Source organism: Acomys russatus, chromosome 26, assembly GCF_903995435.1.
Source record: "Acomys russatus chromosome 26, mAcoRus1.1, whole genome shotgun sequence".
Lineage (NCBI taxonomy): Eukaryota > Metazoa > Chordata > Mammalia > Rodentia > Muridae > Acomys > Acomys russatus.
The window spans coordinates 21439548-21464186 of NC_067162.1; the positions used below are offsets into that span (position 1 = coordinate 21439548).

The following is a 24639-nucleotide window of genomic DNA, read 5'->3' on the forward strand; positions in this document are numbered from 1 at the left end:
CTAGCCCTGAGTCCAGACAGCCTTGCTCTCAATAAGGCCTTCTTCTATCTGGATAGAGAAGATGGAAGGAGACTATGAAGGGAGGGCCTCCCACCCCCAGCCCCCAAGCCGACCCACTTGTGGCTCCAACTGGGCCCCTTCATGCCTGGGACTGCATCTCTGATATGCAATGTTAAGAGTTAGTCTGTTCTGCTAAACAAAAGCTATTTCTGCACTCTTAGCCTCTCTGCTATTGTCTGCCACTCTCCTCAGCCTGGGATTGCAAAGCCTAGGTCCTCAGAGGCACCCTTCACAAAGCCTTCCTCCTTCCTGTAACCTTTGACCCAGCACACATCGTCTCTAGCTATCATTCGTGAGCAATCAGATTACACTTCTGTATCTTTCCAAGGCATCACTGCCTCCGAACTCCACTCTGCAAGAACTCACCGGCACACCAAGCAGATTTGAAGCAAGCAGCATGTCCGCACAGACCTGCACACAGCTGGGGACCTGGCCTTCCTGCCTCTCTTTAGCCTCTTCCCTCTCCCCTCTTTCCAACTTTGAAGATATTCTTACATCATGTATGGTTTAGTTAAGCTGCCTCATATCCCTTTTTGGAACTGAGATGAGCTACATGCTAATAAATAAACATTTCAGGCTTTCTCCTGACCAGGACCCCCGGATGCTGGCATGACCATGACCTGGGAAATGGAGACTCTAGTTTTGAACCCCTGACCTGCCTTAATCAACTTACATTTTGACAAAAAATCTCTAGGTGGCTTATGTATATGTATGGTGAATCTCACACCAGATCAACTTACTAAAGACACGATTGCACAGTGGTGGGCATTCTTTGGTGCTGATAAACCTTTATTCAGTGCAAGCTTTTACAGCAGCACTGTCCAGTGGAAAGCATAGTGTGACTACTTTGAGCCTTTGCATGCTGAAAGCCAAATGCTGCAACTAAGAGTTTTGCACAAGTGCAGGTATTCATTTATTTGTGAGAGAGCCCTGTATGCAAATGGAGAGCTGTCTGGAGCCCACTCCTCAGGACAGCTGCTTCCTGGGAAGCGGACTGAAGCTTAGGAGACAGTCTGCATATGCAAAATCCAGCTTCTCCAGTCCACATCAAGACCCATAGGTCAAAGGTATTGGCTGCTTCTCTATGACTAGTGATTTATCCTATTTTTAAATTTAATTTATTATTTACTTAATTTTTGAAACAGGATCTCAATGTTATACAAGGTTGGTCCTTGAATTCACAGAGATCCACCTCCCTTTGTCTCCCCAGTGCTAGGATCACAGGTGTGCGGCAACGTGCCTGGTTTATTTAATTTTTTGTGGAGCTGAAGGTGTCTTAGAGTCCTGATCTTTCTGTCACCACGTTTCCAGTGTTGGGCTTATATATAGGCATGTGCCACTGTGCTGGCTCATTTTTGCTTTTTGTTTTTGTTTTTTGAGACAGGGTTTCTCTGTGAAGCCTTGGCTGTCCTGGACTTGCTTTGTAGACCAGGCTGGTCTTGAACTCACAGCAATTCACCTGCCTTTGCTTCCCGAGTGCTGGGATTAAAGACATGAGCCACCACGCCCAGTTATGCTGGCTAGTTTTATGTCAACTTGACCCAAACTAAAGTCATCAGAGAGGAGGGAGCCTCAATTGAAAAAAATGCCTCCGTAAGAGTGGGCTGCAGGCAAGCCTATAGCTTACCTTCCTTCCTTCCTTCCTTCAATTGAAAAAAATGCCTCCGTAAGAGTGGGCTGCAGGCAAGCCTATAGCTCACCTTCCTTCCTTCCTTCCTTCCTTCCTTCTGTTTTTCTCCTCCCTCCCTCTCTCCCTACCTTCCTCCCTCCTGCTTCCTCTCTCTTGGTTTTTCTTTTCTTTTTTTCTTCTCTTGGTTTTTCTTTTTTCTTTTTCTTTTTTTTGTTTTGTTTTCGTTTTTCAAGACAGGATTTCTCTATGTAGCCTTTACTATCCTGGACTCGCTTTGTAGATCAGGCTAGCCTCAAACTCACAGAGATCCGCCTACCTCTGCCTCCCAAGTGCTGGGATTAAAGGTGTGCACCACCATGCCCAGCCAGCAGTGCTGTCCTTAACCTGAGTTGTGTTCAAATACGGACTTTTTAAAGTTTCTCTAATTACAACTACAGCTAAGACAGTCTTTTGGCAAGATTTCTTAATTTAAAAAATAAAAATTGGTCAGGCGTGGTGGCACACGCTATGAGTTTGAGGCCAGCCTGGTCTACAAAGCTAGTCTAGGACAGCCAAGGCTACACAGAGAAAGCCTGTCTTGAAAAACCAAATAAATAAATAAACAAATAAATAAATAAAAATAAAATTTGGGGCTGAGGAGATGGTTAAGAGGACATGAGTTCAAATCCCCAATATTTAAGTTAACAACAACAACAACAACAACTGGGCCTGGTGGTAATCCTATCACTGCAGGGGGTAAAAACACGAGTTATTGTGGTTGCTGTCACCAGCCTACCTTCAGTGATATACCCTGTCTTACAGGAATGAGGCAGGGAGAGGGAGAGAGAAGGAGAGGGGGAGAGAGAGAGAAGGAGGGGCGGAGGAGAGAGAGAGAGAGGGAGAGGGAGAGAGAAGAGAGCGAGGGAGAGGGAGAGGGAGAGAGAAGAGAGTGCACATGCAGGCACAGGGCACCTGATATCCTGTATGATTACAGGCAGGTGCAAGTGTGTGTGCATTCAGCATGCGCACGCACGCACACACACACATCAAATGCCTTGGCCTTGGCTTATTAAAATACAGATTTCTGGGGCCTAGCTTGTTCAAATGAAGATTAATTGTCCTTTATCTCAAAAGATACATATATTTTCTCTCCCTCCCTCCCAGCTCCCCCCAGTCTCTGTCCCTCCCTGCCTCCCTCCCTCCTAGCTCCCCCAGTTTTCTATCCCTCCCTCTCTCCCTTTCTCCCAGTTTCTGTCTCTCTCTCCCTCCCAGTTCTCCCAGTCTCTGTCCCTTCCTCTCTCCCACAGGCTGATCCAGGCCGATGTGGTGCGGACACTTAGAAACAGAGCAGTGTGAAGTGCCTGCTCCAGGCCCACTACGTTCCCTTCATATCCATTTCTAGCCTACGTCCATGCGCCTCTTCTCTACAACTTGGAGGCGAGGGCATTGGGAGGCAGCCAGCTCAGGCCTCTGGGCTATGATGGAGGCTCAAAATTATAAATCCACAAGGCACTGAACATCTGGATGGAGCACGAGCCTTGGAAAAAATCATGCCTGTTAGTATCCATGGCATCTGAAGCTAAGCAAAACAGTGCAAGGAGTGGGATGGAACAGACGAACAGGACTTTTTATAAAATGTCACACTATTTCACTGCATAGCAGTCATGTGTGTTCCCAAACGCCAACATGGGTCCCCCATCACGGGGATTTTCCCACTCTAGCTTCCACAAAGTGAAGCTGTGAGCCTTGCTGGCATCGGGACAGAATACATTAAGTCAGCAGTTGCTCACTCCTAAGAGGGTGTGAGTCCTCTGTTCGAGAAGCTGCGGCAGGAGGATCTTGTGTTGGAAACCATCCTGGGCTACAGAAGACTCAGTCTATAAATACAAGGCCTTCAGGTTCCAAGGCTTGCTCCTCTGCTTCCTCTTGTCCTCTAAACGTTGACTTGAGCCAGGGATCTTTCTTTTTATGGTTAGAAGCTCCTGGAGCCACAAGCCCCGAGCAGGGGAGAGTTGGAGACCTTCCCTGAAAACTGACCAGCACCCTGCTACAGAGGAAGCAAAGCTGAGACCACAGAAGAAAATCCCTGCTGGGTGTGGTGGCCAGCACTAGGGAGGCAGAGGCAGGTGGATCTTTGTGAGTTCGCCGCCAGCCTAGTCTACAAAGAGTCCAGGACAGCCAAGGCTACACAGAAACCCTGTTTCGAAACATTCCCCACCCGTCCCCGCTGCCAAAACGGGAAAATCCCTGGTAGGTGTGCAGATCAGCTCTGTGTTACCTGTCACCAAAGCTACCAGCAGGTCCCTTGGCTTCCTCCTGGGCTGCTTCTGTAGCAGTTCTGGGTGGTGAGTGCCCAGGATCCAAGGGGAGAAAGCAGGATGCAGGGGGAAATCTGATGGAGTGGGCTGCGGGTCCAACAGTCTGAGACATCCCAAACTATCTAGTCTCACCACCTGTTCCTTTCTTAGCTGGACTATGTGGCCGCCTGGGCATCTACCACCAACGATTTGGAAAGCTTGTAAGACTTAGGAAGCTCCCAAAGTTACAAAGTTCACAAGGCTCCTCCCATGCAAAAATAGATTGTTCACCCAGACTAGAGCCCTTTCAACAGCCACATGTGCCCAGTGGAGAGGCCATAATGCCAGCCCAGAGCCTGTCAGACCTGGGGAGTTGCTATGGGGCAGCAGGTAGGAACATGACCTGATTCTCCCTTGGCCCAGGGCCAGGCTGGACAGTGCAAACTGACTCCAGAGAACCCACTGGGGACAATGGGGAGTGATAGTGCCCCGGGGCCCAGGGTTATGGAGCATGACTGGATTCTGGTGGAGCAGTGTCCCCCAGCCATGCTGCTTGGGCAACATTGTTCTTCTGACAAAACAATTGTCACAGCGATGGAATATCTTCCTGACAAATTGGACCCAGCTATTATCATTATCTCTTACTTATTTTTGAGACAGAGTCTCACTATGTAGCCCTGGTTGGTCTGGAACTCACTATGAAGACCAGACTAATCTTGAATTCTCAGAGATCCATCTGCCTCTGCCTCCCAAGTGCTAGCTAGGATTTAAAGGCATGAGCCGCCATGCTTGCCCTTACTGAGTTTTTGTTTGTTGTTTGTTTTTCGAAACAGGGTTTCTCTGTGTAGCCTTGACTATCCTGGACTTGCTTTGAAAGGCAGAGGCAGGTGGATCACTGTGAGTTCGAGACCAGCCTGGTCTACAAAGCAAGTCCAAGACAGTCAAGGCTACACAGAGAAACCCTGTCTGAGAAGAGGATAGGTAGGTAGAACTTAAGGAATAACATCAAAGATTATGTTCTGCCCTCTACATGCACATACACATACATGTGTACACACATATGAACATGCATACATACAGACATCCAAAAAAACTATCTTATGGTTTCTGGGAACCATAAGATTATGAGGTAAAAATCCCAGGGTCAGAGGTGGGCCTGTAAGTTATGAGCTAGTGACTCTACAAGTCATAAAGGCCACTGCTGCTGGTGTTAGGTACATTCCACAACTAAATGGCAAGACATCCAACACTAGGGATGAGGAACAGAGAAATCAGCCTGGGTTTGAGCTAAAGCTCCTCCACTACTGGCTAGCTTTCATGGTCCTGGAAGTGTTATTCAGGTGGTTAGGGTGGGATAGTCTTCATTCCACACCACCATGATAGGCAAGATGTGACTCTGGTGCAATAATGGCATCACTGTTAAGGGAACACCCAACTGTTGTACCAGGTGGGCTTTTTAGTGCTACAGGCTGCCTTTGAGTCATCTCTGCTCCTGCAACCCCTCACTCATACCTCCGTAAGTAACCCCAGAAAACCGAATGGTTCACCAAGATAGACTTCAGGGATTCATTTCTTCAAGCTGTTATCAGTCCCTCTTCTAGGATGAATATAATATGTTCACACCACCCCAGAGTAACTCCCAACACACAGCACTATGCACGACTAGGTGCCCAGGGCATGGCATAGCAATAGACCTCAACATGTGACCAGGACTATCCATGTTCCTGAAGGAAAGACATAGGCACTTTCTACTGCGGCTCCCCTATGCCTATTCTAGATGCTCTGTGAACAGGTATCTGAAGTGGTTTATGGTGCAGTAGGCCCTGCCTGACCTTCCAACAGGAAGCCTAAGGCTTCATTCCTGCTCTGGCCAGGAGAGCCACACGCTTTTTGTGAGCCTTTTGAATTCTGTATAGGTCTGTGGACTAGGGTAGCCCCAACCTTTGTCCTTTCAGACATACTACTGAAGATGTCTCATGAAGAGCTATGAAAGCCATGTTGGGGTGGGGGCTGGAGAGATAGATAGCTCAGCAGTTAAGAGCGCTGGCAGCTCTTCCAGAGGACCCAGGTTTGATTCCCAGCACCACAACCATCTATAACTCCAGTTCCAGGGGAATCTTAATTCTCTTTTAGATGCACACACAGGCAACAACACTTAAAACACATTTTTAAAGAAAGCATGCTGTGGTGAAAGGTTATGCCCAATGTGCTGCATGCTGTGTTATTTTTCGGGTTCAGGGTTTTCCCATCCTAGGTGAGCCTTACAGCTTAGGGTGACCCTGTATTTGAGTCCTCAGGCCTCTGCCTCTAGAGGGCTGGGATTCCTAGGATTCACCATATGGCTTGGCTTTATGTGATACTGTGGATCAAACCCAAAAGGCTTCATGTGTGTTAGCCAGTCTCTATTGAGTTCTAAGTTCACCATCTTAGAAATGCCCCAAGCTCCAGGCCTCCCAAACCCCAGGGAGAACGACAGTGGGAATCTGAGCTGTTACTGCTGTCAGGCCAGGTGTAAAGTGGGCCTTTATCTTGCCTGTTTGAATACAAGAATGGGGACCAAGTTTGCATCATAGTCCCAGCTGAATTCTCTTTATGATCCCTCTGTGAAACACAAACTTCTATGCTTCAGCTTTCTGCCTTCAGCCTCAGCGTTCAGGGTAACATATCACCATTGGTAACTGACCAACAGCCTTTACTGCCAAGGCCAAGCCAAGTCTAGTCCTTGAGGCAATAGGACACCAACACGTGGCCAGGGGTGGCATAGGACTTCCATTAGGTGAATTGGGTCCTCACACCTGTCACTATAAGCATGGCTTCATTGTCTCCATCAATAAAGCAGTAGTGCTATTATTTTTTTCTGTGACTCCAAGAGGTTTTAGCTAAATCCACTGTATGTCTAGGGAAACTGTTCGAAAGCCTGGAAGTACTTCGGGAAGTCTGGTCTGGTGCCAGCCAGCTTCTAGGCTGACTACAAATGAAGCAGTTATTGAACTAGTGGAGAATGAGAGGCATGATATATCTCCAATCCCCAGAATGAGCCACTGGGACAGCTGTGTGCCAATTAACAAACTGTCATTTAGAAGGCAGCTTCTATTAAAACATGACTTCCTAGGTAGTGCACAGTGCAACCCTGCCTGCCCTCGATGACCCTAGCCCAGGCTTCTACCCCCAAGGTCCACCGTTCTCCCAGCTTCTCACTTAGTAATCGCCTGTCAGCTTCCTTCTGAGTTGGAAACCAAAGCCAAGGGCCATGTTGTAGTTGATGTCACTGTTCCGCTGGCCTGAGTCCAGCTTAGATAATATCCGTCTTCCTCAGCACCCCCACCCCCACTTCCTCTCAGATGGGTATGCAGAACATCAGGGAAGTCAGCAGCTGCTGCCAGACACCCTTTAGAGGCTGGTGAGGTAATCCTGGTGCTGGCTGACAAGAGTCTCAGGGTGAAAGGGGCTCTGTGTGGAGGAGAGAGTCTTACTGTTTCTCCCAGCCTGCAGGAGCACTTCACTGGTGTCCTGGCACCAAGAGCAGAAGAAAGGCTATCCGGACTTCCTTGCCCCCACAAAAGCATCTTTCACTCCATAGCAGACACAGACTGCAACGAAGATTTCCGCACAGTGGCAGGCAGGCAGGAAGCCCCATTGAGGTCAGTGACCACTCCACTCCCACCTTACTTTAGGGATTCTTTCTGTAGAAGGGGTAGACACGTGGCATCTAAGGGGGAAAATAGGAGGTAGGGGTGGGGGAGGGGATGCTGGCTAACTCAGTTGTCACCCGAGCTGAGGGTTACTCAAGATGCTGAGCTGCCAGAGATTCTCAGGACAGGGTAACAGCTGTGGAAGGTGGCCCTGGTTGGCTTGGTGGCCGAAAGAGGAAGGTCACAGAATTAGCAGGTACCCGGACCTGACAACTGTGGGGAGAAAAGGAACACAGCGACCGTCATATAAGGTAGCAATGGGGTAGCCCTTGCTCCTTGCCCTCAGAGATTTGGTAGTGCTTCCTCAGAGCATTTCCCAGCACAGGGAACACAGAGGCAGGCTGATCTGTAAGCTCCAGGCTAGCCTGGTTTAGCGAGTTCCATGGCAGCCAGGGGAGGAAGACCTTTTCTCAAACCAAAAAACAAACAAATAAAAAAACCAAACAGACCAAAACAAAACCTTTAAAAAAATTCTTTTGCAAACTTAACTATTTATGCTTAGCCAAAAGAAACAAAGCTGTGACCTTAGGGCCATTCCACTGACTGCAGGAATGCAAAAAGGGATCTGGCAAGTCCTTCATCTGAGGACCTGCTCCAGAGCAGGGGACTCCAAAAGAAGGGCTCTAAGCGCACCTTTAAAAGTGTTAAGAACAACTTGGGTTGAATGGCATTTTGTGGTAAGCTCAATTTTCAACCCTCCTCCCCTAGTAAGGTGACTCTTCTAGTGACCTCCCGGCTATTCTCTCTCATTAGCTCATCTGGAAGTTGGTCCAGTCAGTGCATACAGGCCTGTTTTGCACGGTAAATGGTTGTATTGCAAAAAGGAAAGAGAAGGCCAGGAGTGGTGGTGCATGTCTTTAATCCCAGCACAACGGAGGCAGAAGCAGGCGGATCTCTGAGTTTGAGGTCAGCATGGTCTACAAAGTGAGTTTCTTGGAAGCCATGAATACAGAGAGGAACCCTATCTCAAAAACCAACCAACAAACAAAAAAAAACAATACAAAACAAAAAGTCAAGTAGAGATAAATTTACAAACAAGAATATAGCATTTTATTCATTTCCGGATTATGCGTATTAGACAACATATACATATATTTAGATAATATATAAAAGAAAGAATAAACTATAGGAAGAAATGTTGGTCTGAATCTGCCTTGTAGGATGTCTTTAACTCCATGCATTTGTTGAGTGTGTCTCTCACATGCCAGGGCAGGCAGCGCAGGAAACCCCAGCACTTGTATGTCACTCAAAGCTCTGCTTTGCTCCACTGAACTTAGAATGCAAGTAACAGAACTGTGGCATGGTCACTTGTGTCCATGACAAGGATACGAAGTCGTAAGTGAGCCATAGCACAGTGGATTATTTAAATGTTTTGCATCATCTCCATGTAGTTTCCTTTTTAAACTAAGAGTCACGTCCAGAGTCTGTCCCCCTTAGTTGCCGTCCAGTTATTGCTGAAGGAGAAAAGCACGAAAGAGCAATCAGCTTCAGCTACTAGAAAACTGAAGGTCAGTGCCACAGTCCCCGGTGTCAGGTGATACCCTAACGGACACTTGGTCATGGGAACACAAGCATGGCTAGAACAAGCATACATGTAAAATGTCCACCACTGTACATTGCTTGCTTTGAGGCTGACAAAGGATCAGATGGAGGCTATTCTTCCAAGAATTGAGAGCAGGAAATAGGAAGCGCTAAGAGGGGAAGGGGAGAAACACTGTGAGGGAGGCGGCAGCAGGGACAGTCACAGCTCACCCCTGACTTAGCGACGCCATGCTAGGAGGACTAAGAGGTGATGGCAAACCTCCAGTGCCAACCCAGGTAGGTTAGTGGTTCAACTTTTGGTCAAGGGCATGTACTAGGCCATGGCTCTCCATCCCCACCCCCTGGCTTCTTTAAGGAAGGATGTCTTACTTTGGCCTTGTTCTGAACTGGGAGATACAGTTTGAACTCTGCTGGCAGCTCATCTTCTGAGTAGAGTCTGTCAGAGAAGTAAACCCTTCGGATACGACAGTTTGCATGGATCTATGGAGACAAGACTCATTTTGACAGGCTAAATACAACTGTTTCCTCTTTTCCTGATTCTCATAGAAGCCCTCTCATGGTACTCCCATGGACCTTTTTGAGGCCAAAATCTCCAGAACAGTGCCTTGGGAACTTTGGGTAGAAGCCCCACATTGTTCTGCCACATGGGCCATAAGCCAGCCAGCCAGCCAGCCAGCCAGCGCATGCTCTAAAGCCCCCAGTGTGGGACTCCAGGTATGAAAGGTGTAGTACCTGCACTCTCAGGGTCTCGATGTAGTTTGTGCCATACGCCCGACGGGTGAAATCAGACAAGTTGAACTGAATCTGGTTCCAACCATCATCCAGCCGCATGGGCATGGTACAGATGAAGGGCTTGACACGAGTGGTACTCTGGTAGTTACTTGCTCGAAACCGCCGACGAACATTTTTGTCATCTAGTACCTGCAGCACCCAGGGGGAGGGCCACACTAGTTCCCTGGTCTCAAGCTCAGATGAGCCAGGAAGGTGGCACATACCTGTAATCTCAGCACTTGGGGAGGGAGAAGCAGATGGATCGCTAGGAGTTTGAGGCCAGCCTGGTCCACAAAGTGTTTCCAGGACAGCTACAGCCAAAGCAACACAGAGAAACCCCATGTTTAAAAGAGAGAGAGAGAGAGAGAGAGAGAGAGAGAGAGAGAGAGAGAGAGAGAGAGAGAGAGAAAGGACAAGAATGTGAGCCTCCAAAGCCTGAGTCCCAAGGCCGAACTCCAGGGAGAATAAACAGGCCAGAGACAGGTCACAACTGGTCACAGATGGTCTGGAAGTAGCAAGTTTATCTTATTTGTTGTCAAGACAACGGCAGCTGCTATGACATATGACATAGCTACCAGGCTCTCAGACCATAGAATGATTTCATATTTCATTCCTCTAAAAGCTCAAAGATACTAAAACAGAAAGAATAACTCTATTAAATATTTACTCCCTAAATGGACGCATTAATTTTTAAGCTTTGAACTCTTGTAAGTATTGATTAGATTTTTCTGGGTGCTATTTCTTTCAAAACCCCACATTAAAATTGGTTTTGAAGCCCCTCAGAGAGCTGCACTGAGCTTTACAGAGGCAGGAAATAGCACACAGCGAAGGACAGCAAGCAGTCCTAGGTCGCGCTCTCCACACTCACCTGTACTTCAAAGGTAAAATACTTCTTCAGATTTTTGATGATCATGACAAGGAAAGGCAGTTTAATTCCCAGTGTCTTCTTAGGGTCTGCAGGACATGTGATGTATGTGGTGCTGTCAGCAGAAACAACAGGGAATGGATTATTTGTCTTCCTTTGTGGTGTGTACAATATCACACAGTCTAAAACTAAAAACTAGATCTAAAGGACTTAGCTTCATCACCTAATAAATCCCTTCACAGTTCAGTTAGTGAAATATTTAAAAACGTCAGGGCTGCATGAACTCTGGGGCCCCTGATTTGATCACTTCTTCTTGGTGGCACAAAGAGGAAGGGGAAGCAGGTTATCCGGATGAGACCTGATAGGCTGTGGTCATATGGTGGGGAGGAGATCTCATTCTGTCAGGAGTCTAGGGGAGGGGACTAGGGCAGAAGAGGGAGGGAAGGTGGGAATGGAAAGATACAAGCAAGGGGATAACAAATCAGGATGTAATTTGAATAAAGTATAATAAATTTAAAAAAAAATTGTTTTGTTTTTGTTTTTTTTCGAGACAGGGTTTCTCTGTGTAGCCTTGGCTGTTCTGGACACACTTTGTAGATCAGGTTGTCCGTGAACTCACATCGATCCTCCTCCTGTCTCTGCCTCCCAAGTGCTGGGATTAAAGATTTTTCTGGCATGATAGATCACTGGGGAAAGGCACTTACTGCCAAACCTGGTGATCAGACTTTGATCTCTAGGACCCACAAGGCAGAAGAGAACTCTACGTCCAAACGCAGACCATGGCATGAGCATCACTCTCCATTCCTCATATACACATACAAAATAAGTAAAATAAAAAGTTAAAATGTCAAGTGTAGTGATCTACAGAACTGAGGCCAGGAGATCAAGGGCAACTTGAGCAATATTAAAAGAGCCTGTCTTGCAGGGCATGGTGGCACACGCCTTTAATCCCAGCACTTGGGAGGCAGAGGCAGGTAGATCACTGTGAGTTCGAGGCCAGCCTGGTCTACAAAGGGAGTCCGGAACAGTCAAGGCTACACAGAGAAACGAACCTCTCCCCCACCCCTCGCCCACGCACACACACAAAAACCTATCTTAAAAACAAAAACAAAACAAAAAGCAAACCAGCTGGGTATGGTGGTACAGGTCTTTAGTCCCAGCACTTGGGAGGCATAGGAAGGTGGATCTCTGTGAGGCCAGCCTGGTCTACATAGTAAGTTCAAGGACAACCAGAGCTACATAGTGAGACTGTCTTGAAAGACTAAAAACCAAAAGTAAACAAACAAGCAAACAAAAAACACAAACCCAGGGCTGGAGAGATGGCTCAGAGGTTAGAAGCACTGGCTGTTCTTCCAGAGGACCCTGGTTCAACTCTCAGCACCCACATGGCAGCTTACAACTGTCTATAACTCCAGTTCCAGGGGATCTGACACCCTCACACAGACATACGTAACAGGCAAAACACCGATTCACATAAAATAAATAAATCTGTGAAAAAAAATCAAAACCAAGCAACCAAACATCCTAAACCCACTCAAACAAAAGCGTGAGACCAACAATAATGTATCTGGGAAGTTCTTCCAGTAAAAGACGGCTTCAGCTCTTATCTAATAAAACTGGGGTTTTGAAGAGCACAACAGCCACAGCATGGTGATCTGAACAGCTTGTCTATACTCTAGCTCAATAGTAGTAACACAGCCAACTGCTTTCTAAGCTAAGCACAGGTCTAAGTGTCATATTTAATCTCCACACTAACCCTTCAGGAAAATGTCTTCATTGCAGATGCAGAAACTAAAGCTGGAGATAAAGTGAGTTGCCTGAGACAAGCTGTAAATGGTGTAGGGGTCCAGACGGCCTGCTTCTGTTAACACTGGAGCACACTGTCCTCCTGATGTAGACCGCCTAGTGAACAGAGATGGCAGCCTACCTGACATTTGTCCCTTCAATCTCTAGCACCAGGGACTGGATGTCATTGTCAGTGATTCTTTTGATGTGGCCATTCCGTACCTATAAGGAAGGAAGAAAATTTGTCAGCGTTGCAGTTTTTGGCAACAACCTTATAGGAATTCTGAAGGTTGAGGAAAAATGGCCCAAGGCACATGACATACAAGTTGGCAAAAACAGACCAAAGCCTATGTATAAAGGAATATGCTTGCTATTCCCTCTACCTGCCATTTGGAATAAACTCCTTCCTGATTTAGACTCAGCTAACATTTACTCTCTACTCCATTAACAGCAACAGTCATAAAGATTATTGTTCAACCCCACAGCAGCAACAACTGTAAGGTAAAGTGGCAAGAGTCCCATTCACAGTATGAATGTGGTACCCAAGGACTGTAAATGGCAGGTCCTAAGTAGGAAACTGATTTTCCTAGACCTTCCACTAACCACAGATTCTTTGTCCACAAAGATTAATAAACTACTGTCGGCTGGGCATGACTGTGCATGCCTTTGATCCCAGCATTCCAGAGGCAGAGGAGGTAAGCCAACCTGGTCTATATAGTGAGTTCCAAGACAGCCAAAGCTATGTAGAGAGACCCTGTCTCAAACACAAAAATACAACAAAAAGGTCACTAAAAAAGAAGGTAACAGGTGAAGAGTGAAAGCAGGATTCCCAGCCTCACCTGTCAGTGCATACCTCTAATCTAAGCAGTAAGCTAAGGCAGGAGAGTATAGGGCAGCCTGGACTACATAGAGACCTTGTCTCAAAGAAAATGTGTGTGTGTCTCCCTTGAGTTTACTTCCACTTTTTCCTTTATCTTCTTTCATATAATTGTAAGCCTTTCTCAAGTATGAATTCAGGTCCTTTCTATACACGTACAGATATTCATTTTCAGCCAAGTGGTCTCTTTTTTTTCTGATTTACTTTCTTGGTTTATGTTGTCTAGAGGGCATACTTTAGTACTTTATACACGCGTGCGCGTGCAGAATGTAAGAAGGAACCCACATTAAATATGAATTCCTTTTCTCAATGCTATTAGGAACAAACAAACATTCTGAGCACTAACCCAGAAGCAGCTAATATGCAGAGGAGACACAGGGCTGAACATTCTAACAGAGAAAAGATCAATCAGGAGTCGGAGAGGCTCCAGGAGAAAGAAAACATGCCTTATGGGTACTACAGAAATGGCAATGTTGGCTGCATAATCAATGAGTCAATCTCACTGACTAAAGCTCCGTGTTCATTAATCAGCCCGAAGATTACAACTTTATTTTCTATTAATTTATATATAGGGAAAGGGCACTGTAGAAATGGCTCAGTGGTTAAGAGCATTGTCAGCTCTTCCTGAGGTCCTGAGTTCAATTCCCGGCAATGACATGGTGGCTCACAGCCATCTATATTGGGATCTGATGCCCTCTTCTGGCATGCAGTTGTACATGGGACAGAGCACTCATACGTAAAATAAATAAATAAAATCTTTTTTTTTTTTTTTTTTAAGGAAACAAGGAGCTGGAGAGATGGCTCAGCAGTTAAGAGCGCTGTCTGCTCTTCCAGAGGTCCTGAGTTCAATTCCCAGCAACCACATGGCAGCTCACAACCATCTATACCCTCTACTGCCCTCTTCTGGCCTGCAGATGTACATGTAGATAGAACACTCTAATACATAAAATAAATAAATAAAATCTTAAAATAAATTAAAAAAAAAAAGAAACAAAACAAAAACAGAAAACACTGCTCTGTGCTTTACCAGCAGTCTCTGTATGCTCTGTCACTGTGTCCAATCTACTCTCACTTATGTGTGGTGTTCCCCAGGTGACATCTGTGAAGCTCAGCCAAGAATAGGATCAAGTGCCACGCATCCTTAGGATCTTCTTCAGTGCTTAGTTCTGTGCTCAGCATAAGCTAAGTGTTCAAATATGTGCTGACTCTGGAATCTGTCACCCTAAGAGTTGGCACATCTGAATAGGTTCAAGGAGGGTTTTAAACATTCCTGGATAACATATCACCCATGGACTATTATAGGAAGCTGGAGATCATGGGAGTGTCACAAAGCACGTGAAACTAGTGGCATGAAGAATGCTTCATACAAAACACCCTTTGGTGCCACTTTCAGTTACAGAATGCTGGGGTAGATGGGCCCCTCATCTCTCCAATAGCAGTTCTTGGGTTGTCAAGACACAAATGTCACATTGAAATGCTTCTCAAACAAAGCTGGCTGCATTCAATGCCCTCCTGCTTTCAATTCTGGGCTACTTTCCAACAGAGATTAAGAGCACAAAGGCTCAAGTCTGTGTAGAGCACACCAGCACTGCCCACCTCCTTCCCCTATGCTCCCAACCAAACAGCAAAATGTCTCCTATATTTTGTAGAAAATCAGACAACTTGAGTGAAGAATCTGTCAAAAATTATTTCCAAATAATGTGCTATAGCTCCATGACAGGAGCTGGGAGGGTTCCTACAAGATGCAGTGTAATTTTACAACATACCACTAGTTATTCCCAACAACACGCACAGTCCTTCTTTAAAAGGCAGCTACAATGGCAGTGGAACTCAAGGGACTAAGAAGTAATTAGGGCCTCAAGTCTATGCAGCAGGGCGGGGTGGCACATGCTTTAATCCCAGCACTTGGGAGGCAGAGGCAGGCAGATAGCTGTGAATTTCAGGCCAGCCTGGTGCGTCTAGGACAGTCAGGGCTACACAGAGAAACCCTGTCTCAAAAACCAAAACCAAAACAAACAAACAAAAAAGGCAACATGTTGCTATTTATCCAAGACTGTTTCAAATCATGGCCTCCATTCTAACATTTCAGAAAAGCTCTCCATCCAGAGTCAACAAGGTCTTCCCAGCTCAGAAAGAGCAGCCAGCTCTCACAAGGGGGGAAGTGTGAGGGATTGGCCTTCTGCCCTTCTCTAAGTTTACAGCTTGCAAATCTGAGCCACTCACGCCCTTACAAAGGGAACAATGCCTTCCAAAGTGTGAAGAGGCCAACAGAGGGAGCTAGGAGGGACGCTCCTCACCCAGAGGCAACCCAACCTGATCTGTTAGTGAATCCATCTCCCCCCCTTATGAAACCCCTTTCAAAGGCTGCAAATACAAACACACTGGAAAAAAGGAGTGGGGTGCAGATGATGATTGGGGCTGTAAGCATCCAAGGACAGGAGACTTCCCGAAGCCTCTTCTCTAAGGCTCTGAAGCAAGGGAATGGTTCTCGGGCAAAGTGTCTGCCCCTCCCCTCTTAGAAATGAGGATATTACACAGACTGAGCTGGGGTGTGCTAGTCCATGCCTCTAAATCTGGCACCTGCAAACTAGGATGATCTCAGTAAGTTCTGAGGCTAGCCTAGTGTACACAGCAAATTTCAGGCTAGCCTGGGCTATATAGTAAGACCCTGTCTGCAACAAAAGCAAGAGAATACAGAAACACAAGCTGTTGCTGCCTTCGATTGTGGTAGCCTTCAGGAAGTAGCCCCATCCTCTTGAGTGGCTTCTCATAAGCACACTTGGTAAGATGCATGTCCCCAGAAAACATCAACTTCCTTTCCTTAGCTCAGAGTTCACTGGGCAGGCCTGGCCTTCAGATGAAGACACAATGCATTCGCTGGCATTTAGTGCTCAAGGTGGAAGCAGATTTCACTTAACTTCCTCCTCTAATTAGTGCACACTGCTTCTGACATTAATTCTTTCATCCATGATATACTCTCACAGTCAGAGTGTGGCCTATGAGTATTTTCTTGCTTTACTATCCTTTCACTAATACTTAAAATTATGGGCAAAAGAGATGGCTTATCAGTTAAGAGCACTTGCTGCTCTGGCAGAGGACCCAGGTTTGGTCTCTACCATTCAGATGTGGCTCCTAACCATGTTACTACAGCTCTGGGGGGGTCTGATATGCTTTTCCAGCCTGCATGCTCTTGGTAAACATAAACAACTAAGGGCATGCTCGTGAGTATGTATGTGTACATGTACAAGCGCACACACACACCTCAATCTTTAGAGTCAGTGTGATGGCAATGCACCTCTAGATATCTGCTAGGTGCTTCCAGAGAAGTTGAAATGAGTAAAGACCCACCATGAATGCGGGCAGCACCAATCCATCTCCTGCTCTGACTCCACCATTGAATAAAGAGTAAAAAAGATGGGGGCTAAAGAGATGGCTTAGCGACTAAGAGCACTGGCTGATCTTCCAGAGGTCCTGGATTCAATTCCCAGCACCCACATGGCAGCTCACAATTGTCTATAACTCCAGTTACAGGGGATCTGGCACCCTCACACAGACATACATACAGATAAAACACCTATGCATATAAAATAATTAAATTATTAAAAAATTACAAAATTTTTAAAAATGCATGCAAGATTAGTGTTAAAATCCCCTGCTCACTGATTCCTGGTCTTCACAGGTGTGGAGTCCCAGTCCCATGTTCCTGCTACCATGAACTTGGCCATAACTTTCTCCCTACTATGAACTATCTCCTCCTGAAACCAAAAGCCAAAAAGTAACTTTCATACCTTACATTGTTTTGTCACAACAACAAAAAATTATTATCACCATGCTGAGGAACAGATTTAACCGGGCACGGTGCACTTAGAAGACTGAGCAGGAAGACTGGTTGCTATACCCTGTGGCTACCTCAGGTTCTGTAACTCCAGGCCAGCCTGGGCTATATTGTGAAGACCTTGTCTTATATGAAGACCTCAGTTTGGATCCCCAACAGCACATAAAAGCTGGGCATGGTAATGCACTGCCTATAAACCCAGTACTAGGAGGTGGGGGGTGGGCAGACAGATAGATCCAGGTTAAATGGCTAACCAGCTTAGAACACATCCAATGCTACCTCTAGCCTCCACAAGCAAACACATCAGCACACTCCCCCCACACACATGCATGTACACATACACTACCCATAAACACTCAAAGAAAAAAAAATTAGTGGATTTCATGAAATATGTAAATGTCATGTCTCTGTGTATGTGTGCGGGTTTTGGTTTTCCAAGACACAGTTTCTTTATGTTATCTTGGCTTTCCTGGACTCACTTTGTAGACCAGGCTGGCCTTGAACTCACAGCAATCCTCCTGAGTGCTGGAATTAAAGGAGTGTGCCACCACGCCCAGCTTATGTCATTATGTTTTATTCCTATTCATTCCTGTGAACTCTGACCCATCATCCTACACAGGAAGTATGTGGAGGAACGAATGATCCTCAGTATTACAAACACCAAAGGAACAAATCTTAAACTCATCTCAGTCCTTCTCCCAGGCTTTTCATGGTTGCTAAGCAACTAATAAAGAACACTAATTTCCCCCCCTTCTGAGTGTAAGCCCCAGGGAGGAGGGTCAAGATGAGGGAGAAATAATACTACAGGGATAGGGAGGAAGCTGGCCAATCTCCACAATTCTACAGAGTGATTCAAAAATAACACATTAGCTGCACCATTCCCTTACCCTCCCCCCACTTTCATTTTCTGGCTCCACTCATTCTGGCAGGCAGCTGAACCCTCAGCCATCTGGCATGTCTTCTTAGTGACACATGTCCCAATTTACATTAAGCTCTTAGAGCTGTCCACTGCAGCATCAAAGTGTCTGCCTAGGGCCCGGGGCCTGGCTCCAGGTCAGAAAACAGGCAGAGGGAGCCCTCTGTGGGAAACTGTGGTCATAGCTCGGGCTCAAGGGACCTTGGGCTACTTTTCTCCACTTGCAGTAGTTTTAGAACTACGTACACAGCAGACAGGCAATTCCAGACACATACAAATGAACCCTTACGTTAACTTGGATAGCACAGTGTCTGTCTGTCCAAGGCAGGGTTTTTCTGTGTAGCCCTAGCTATCCTAGAATTCACTCTGTAGATCAGGAAGGCCTCAAACTCAAGAGATCCACCTGCTTCTGCCTCCGGAGGGCTGGGATTAAAGGTGTGTACCACCACCACCTGGCTCATACTAAGTATTTCTTGAAAGGACACAAGTAAACATAACTCATTATGTTTGCATCCAGTATGGTAAAAAGCTAGTATTCATAAAAATAAAGACTGACCCTGGGAAAGTGAAAACCAATTTACTCCTCCCCCTCTTGGTTTTTTTTTGAGTCAGATTTCTCTGTGTAGCCTTGGCTGTTCTGGACTTGCTCTGTAGACCAGGCTGGCCTCGAACTCACAGAGATCTGCCTGCCTCTGCTTCCCAAGTGCCAGGACTACAGGTATGTACCACCGCGTCCAGTCCATTTTACTCTCTCTATCCAAAGGCACTCAATTCCATTTGTGGAGGCCAGACAGATTTAGCATACAACATGGTTTGCCAAATTGTCAGAGTCTAAGGGCTGGAGAGATGGCTCAGCGGTTAAGAGTACTGGCTGCTTATCTAGAGATCCTGAGTTCAATTCCCAGCAACCACACAGGGCTCACACTATCTTTAATGGAATCTGATGCCTTTTCTGAGATGCTCTCTTCTGTTATGCAGGCATACATGCAAATAGAGTGCTGATATATAAATAAATACTTTTTTTTTAAATGTCAGTGTCTAGGGCCAACAAGCATTTCAGCAGGTAAATATACTACAACCAAGCCTCATGTTCTGAGTTCAATTTTGGACCCACACAGTAAAAGTTAAGAATTGACTCCTAGACGGGCATGGTGGCGCACACCTTTAATCCCAGCACTCGGGAGGCAGAGGCAAGCGAATGGCTGTGAGTTTGAGGACAGACTGTTCTACAAAGTGAGTCCAGGACAGCCAAGACTACAGAGACCCTGTCTCGAGGAAAAAAAAAAAAAAGCCAAAACAAACAAACAAATAACTTCACCCCCCAAAAAAGAACTGACTCCTACAAGTTCTCCTTTAACTTCCATCAGCACAGGCAAGAACATGAGCCCAGGCACACACACAAACACAAGCACACACACAGTAAACAAATTAAAATGAGAAATGGGGACCCAGTCATCATGGCTACTCAACAACAGCATCAACAAAGGAGAAACAGGAGAAACACCAGCAGCTGGGCAGAAGAGAAGGTGGGAGGGAGGGAAGAGAGAACAGTACTCACAGACCAATCGCATGGGCTTCTAGAATTCACAATCCAGTCCCATGGGTTTGCAGTGCAGCAGCAAAGAGGACTGAAACTCATACAGCGCGTGCAGAACGAGGAGCACTCTTCTTTTTATTTATTTACTTATTTATTTTATTGTATTTATTATTTTTTTTCTTTTTTTGGCTTTTCCAGACAGGGTTTCTCTGTGTAGCCTTGCCTGTTTTGGACTCACTTTGTAGACCAGGCTGGCCTTGAACTCATAGTCATCACCTGCCTCTGACTCCCTGAGTGCTGGGATTAAAGATGAATGCTACCAACCCAGACTTTATTTTTGTGTTTTGAAACAAAATCTTACTACATCACCCTGGCTGGCCTGGAACTAACTATATTCCTAGGCTGAATTCAAACTCACAGAGATTCACCTGCCTCTGCTTTCTGAGTGCTGGGACTAAAGTTGTGCCCACCAAACTCTAACATTCTTAATAAAGATAGTAAGATCTGTTGGTTCCAGAAGTTAAGGAACATTAAGAATCTGTCTTTTTTATTGTTTGGTTTGGCTTGTTTTTTTCAAGACAGGGTTTCTCTGTGTAGCCTTGGCTATCCTAGACTCGCTTTTTAGACCAGGTTGGTCAGGCTGGCCTTGAACTCAGAGATCCGCCTGTCTCTGCCTCCTGAATACTGGGATTAAAGGTGTGTGCCACGACGTCCAGGTGAACCTGTTGGTTTTTTTCTAAACTCTTGGTCTGGAAACCTACAAAGATCTGTCTCAGTATAGCCAGATCTTAACTGAGTTCAAGTGTGACTAGAAGGAAGGCGAGGTTCAGTGTTCATAATCAACTGACTAAGCCTGCAGGGTCAAGGCAAGCACCAGAGCTACTGTGTTCCTCTGACCTATGACCCAAAGACTAAGGAAGGTGTGGACAGACTTGAAGCCGGGGTGACGCCAGGACCAACAAGTGCAGAACGCTTTATTTATTTATTTGTTTGTTTGTTTGTTTGTTTGTTTTTCGAGACAGGGTTTCTCTGTGTAGCCTTGGCTGTCCTGGACTTGCTTTGTAGACCAGGCTGTCCTTGAACTTACAGTGATCCACCTGCCTCTGCCTCCCGAGTGCTGGGATTACAGGCATGCACCACCATGCTCCACCCCACTATGCAGAACGTTTTAAGTAGAAGAGAACAGCCTTCACTTAGCAGGAGTCTGTCTCTAAGGAGGGAACCGGAAGCAGAGAGTGAGCCTGGAGACCTAGTTAAGCAGGGGCCAGACCAGCTGCCTGGCCTCGGAGCCTTGGAGCCACACTAGAGATCAGGAGAGGAAAAGCCAAATGGTAGTGACTACCTACATTATCTTAATTTCAGAAACCCAGGCAAATGCTATTCCTAATCTCTCACAATCACTTTCATAGAAACCAAATAGGCATTATCTCTGTACACAAACTCAAAAGTCAGAATATCAAATATTTGTGATATCAAAATGACTCAAAATAGTCATCACCGTCAGTGTGTACTACCTACTGGCCAAAGGCCAAGCCACATGTGGGTAATACAGACAGCCTCATCCCCCATCCCCAGTCAGGGTTTCTCTGTGTAGCCTTGGCTGTCCTGGAGTCACTTTGTAGACCAGGCTGGCCTCAAACTCACAGCAATCCACCTGCCTCTGCCTCCTGAATGCTGGGATCAAAGGTGTGCGCCACCACGCCCCGGCCCACAGACAGTCCTTTATCTGCCTCCACCCCACAAACCAGAGCCTTATTACAGCTCTGTCTTATTTCCCAAAAGAAGGATCCCCCCACAATTCTGTAGCTTCCCAGCTACATACAGTACCCGTTCCTCAGACGCTGCTCAATAAGTCACTGATAGCCCTGACCAGTCCCCTGACCCATCCCCTGACCCACCCCAGTGCCCCTCGGCTATAACAACTGCGGACAGCCCTGATACGGGCAGCTCAGACTGCCCCTGGCCTTCCTCCTCCTTCTCTTGTTTCCCACGGAGAAAGCCTCTCCCCTAACCACTATTCTGTCTAGTCCAAACAAGAGTCTGAAACATGTAATTAATTTCTTTTATATCACGAAGACTTGGCTCAAAACAAGTGTTCTGGGGTTCCTTTGCCAAAATGTCTGTTTAATTTGCACCATGTAACTCTGCTCTAACACTGTTTCGTATGTGTTTATGTCATCAGGGTACCATCAGACTGCTGGTGGCATTGTTAAGGGACACAGTGCACCATGGTTACTCTGCTTTCATATGCCATGTGTAAACATGGTGACTAGTTAAAAAGCCATGCTTGAAAAATAAAACACATCAGATCCAAAAAGCTGTGTGTGTGTGTGTGAATGAATGCCTCTGATAAAAGCTTAGACATGTTCCTCCCACCACAATCTAGCACCTTCTCTGGACCTGCGCTGACTGTTTTATGCCAACACTCCATACAGCTCAGTTTCCAAGTTCAAGTAGCACACAAGCATGCTCTATGCCCTCTGACTGTTCATAACAGGCAAGATACCAAGGCTTGGGAGCATCATCCTCCCAACACTGCCAGGGGGGCTCACCCTGGGTTCCCTTTGCAGAGGTCTAATTTAAGAGCATTTCAAAGTGAACAAGTGCTCAGGAGCATGTGACCGAAGTTAAAGGTCTGCTTCCTCTGCAATACTCTTGATCTAAGTCTAGCTATGGATAGAAGAGTTGGTCACACTGGTCACGTATCAAAGTCTCAATTCTCTTAACCAAATGACATGATACTCCAAACATGTTTCTCTAAGCTGTCCTCAGAACACACAACTGCCCAGCAAGACAGGCAGAAGGCAGTTCAACCGCTCAATCACTGTGTGGGCAAAAGCCCTCCTCTGCAAATAAGACAAGACACTCAACATTCTAGTTCCATGACCATAAACCTGGCTTACTTCACCCATTCTATATACACCCCACTGGGACTATCACTGCTCTCCATCTTACTTTGAGGTGGGCAGCACTAAAAATCTCCGCTAAATCACCTGGTTTCCGAATTAGAGTGCCCACTTTATATTTAAAAAACTGCCCAGCTGACCGCCCCGCCCCGGGTATCTTAAGAAATGAAATGCCAAAGTAATAAATAAATGCACACCAACCCACATTCAGCTAGATCTTAACATCTCCAAAAGTGGCCATCTCAGCGGAGCGTGGTGGCGCACGCCTGTAATCCCAGCACTCAGGAGCCAGAGACAGGCGGATCTCTGTGAGTTCGAGGCCAGCCTGGTCTACAAAGTGAGTCTAGGACAGCCAAGGCTACACAGAGAAACTCTGTCTCAAAAAACAAAACAAAACAAAACAAAACAGAAAGTGGCCATCTCATGTAGCGGGTGAAAATACCATCCATTCTAGATGACGCCTGGATAAAAATACGGAGGCTTGATACTGGGTCTGCACTTACGGCTCCCGAGAGGCCTCTAACAATCACCCCGATACAGGAGGGACAGTACGGACCCAAGTCACAGAGAGCAAGCAGCAGGTTCCAAAGGTTAGTCTGCCGGAAGGAGCTAATGAATGAGACCTGAACATGTCAGGCTTTGCCCCTGCGCCTCTGCTCAGGATGCCCGGGGAGAAGGCCGTCCGTCCAGAGCAGCACGGTGCCTGGCACCAGCGAACACGTGCATGCCTTTCACTATAGGACTATGCGTTTCAAGCCAGACGGTGGACACTCTGCACCCATTATACAGACCGGGAAGCCGAGGCTCAGTACCCCACACCATTACGTGGAAGGCGAGAGCTGCCGGGTTGGCCCCGCCCCGCCCCGCCCGCCGCTCACCTTTTTGTCCCAGATCTGCAGGGGCTTGCTGCCGATGCTGTAGAGGATGGAGAGGAAGCCGCTCTGGAACGTGTTCTTGAACATCTCGCCAGTCGCGGCCCCGCAGCCGCCTTAGGCCCGGGACTGGAAGTCGGCACCGAGCGGCAACGAGAAAGCGGGTGCCGCTGGTCCGAAGAAAGGACGCTGAGCTGCAGCCACTGAGGGCGGGAAGCGGCCGCGCGATGCGGATCCGCAAACCTCGCTGCGCACGGAGCCACCTCAGCACCGAAACCACAGCAACTGCCGCCCGCGCCGCCAAGCCCGCCTGAGAGGAGGCGGAGCGCCGCCGCGGCCCGCCACGGATCCCTCCGCACGCTTGGGCCCGCCTCCCGGAGGCGCCTCGCCCAGTCCTGCCTCAGGAAGAGCGGCTTCCGGTTTCTTCCGCCCTTAGGCCCGCCTCTTCCTGCCCCCATCGGAAGCCGAACTCGGTTGCCAAGGGACTATTTTCCTCACCTTCCCACTGCCGCCTAGATACGGTCCGTGGCAGCGGAAGGAGACAGTAAGCTTACTACACGTGTTGACGGGCCTGCGTGGTGTCATGGGAACCAGGCGGCGTGTGGAGGGGTGGAGTCACGGCAGGCCCCTCCCCTGAGGGCGGGAAGAATGAGGCAGGTAGGTAGCTTTGTGTGAATGACAGATAAATACTCCTGGGTGTACTGGCACCGGACTTCAATCCCAGTACTGGATTTAATCCCAGCAAAGGCAGAAGGATCTCTGAATTCGAGCGCAACCTGGTCTACAAAGCGAGTCCAGGACAGCCAAGGCTACACAGGGAAAGCCTGTCTCGAAAAACAAAAACAAAAAGCAAGGTGCACTCCTTTAATCCCTGCACTCAGGAGGCAGGTGCAGATCTCTGAATTTGAGGCCAGCCTGTCCTGCACAGCAAGTTCCAGGATAGCCAGGGCTATACAGAGAAATCTTGTCTCAAAAAATCCAAAGGGGGAAATATTCTCATAGTAATACAGCCCATATTTTTGTTAGTGTTGTAATATCTTAGCAAGGCAAGCTTTTTTTTTTTTCTCCAAAGCTA

The 24639-nt window shown here is 47.0% G+C and overlaps 1 protein-coding gene across 2 annotated transcripts; it reads right to left on the reverse strand.

Moving 5' to 3' along the window:
- Positions 1 to 8691: 8691 nt before the first annotated feature.
- On the reverse strand, positions 8692 to 23861 carry Cfap20 (cilia and flagella associated protein 20). 2 transcript variants are annotated; one of them, XM_051168803.1, is made up of 6 exons: positions 23571 to 23855; positions 12764 to 12843; positions 10840 to 10951; positions 9933 to 10121; positions 9570 to 9680; positions 8694 to 9112 (listed from the first exon to the last, which is right to left on the reverse strand). In XM_051168803.1, the coding sequence occupies exons 1-6, from the start codon at positions 23652 to 23654 to the stop codon at positions 9107 to 9109; spliced, it is 582 nt and encodes a 193-aa protein (XP_051024760.1). In that variant the 5' UTR covers positions 23655 to 23855; the 3' UTR covers positions 8694 to 9106. The 2 variants fall into 2 exon arrangements, with proteins under 2 accessions (XP_051024762.1, XP_051024760.1); XM_051168805.1 differs by lacking the exon at positions 9570 to 9680 and having other exon boundaries at positions 8692 to 9112; positions 23571 to 23861.
- Between the last annotated feature and the right edge of the window lie 778 nt (positions 23862 to 24639).

Coding starts and splice junctions, on each gene's coding strand:
- Cfap20 (XM_051168803.1), bottom strand. CDS start 23,654: ATGTTCAAGAACACGTTCCAGAGCGGCTTCCTCTCCATCCTCTACAGC. Junction 10,952..12,763: donor ATTGAAGGGACAAATGTCAG/GTAGGCTGCCAT, acceptor TTCTGCTGACAG/CACCACATACATCACATGTC. Junction 10,122..10,839: donor ATTTTACCTTTGAAGTACAG/GTGAGTGTGGAG, acceptor TGGGTGCTGCAG/GTACTAGATGACAAAAATGT.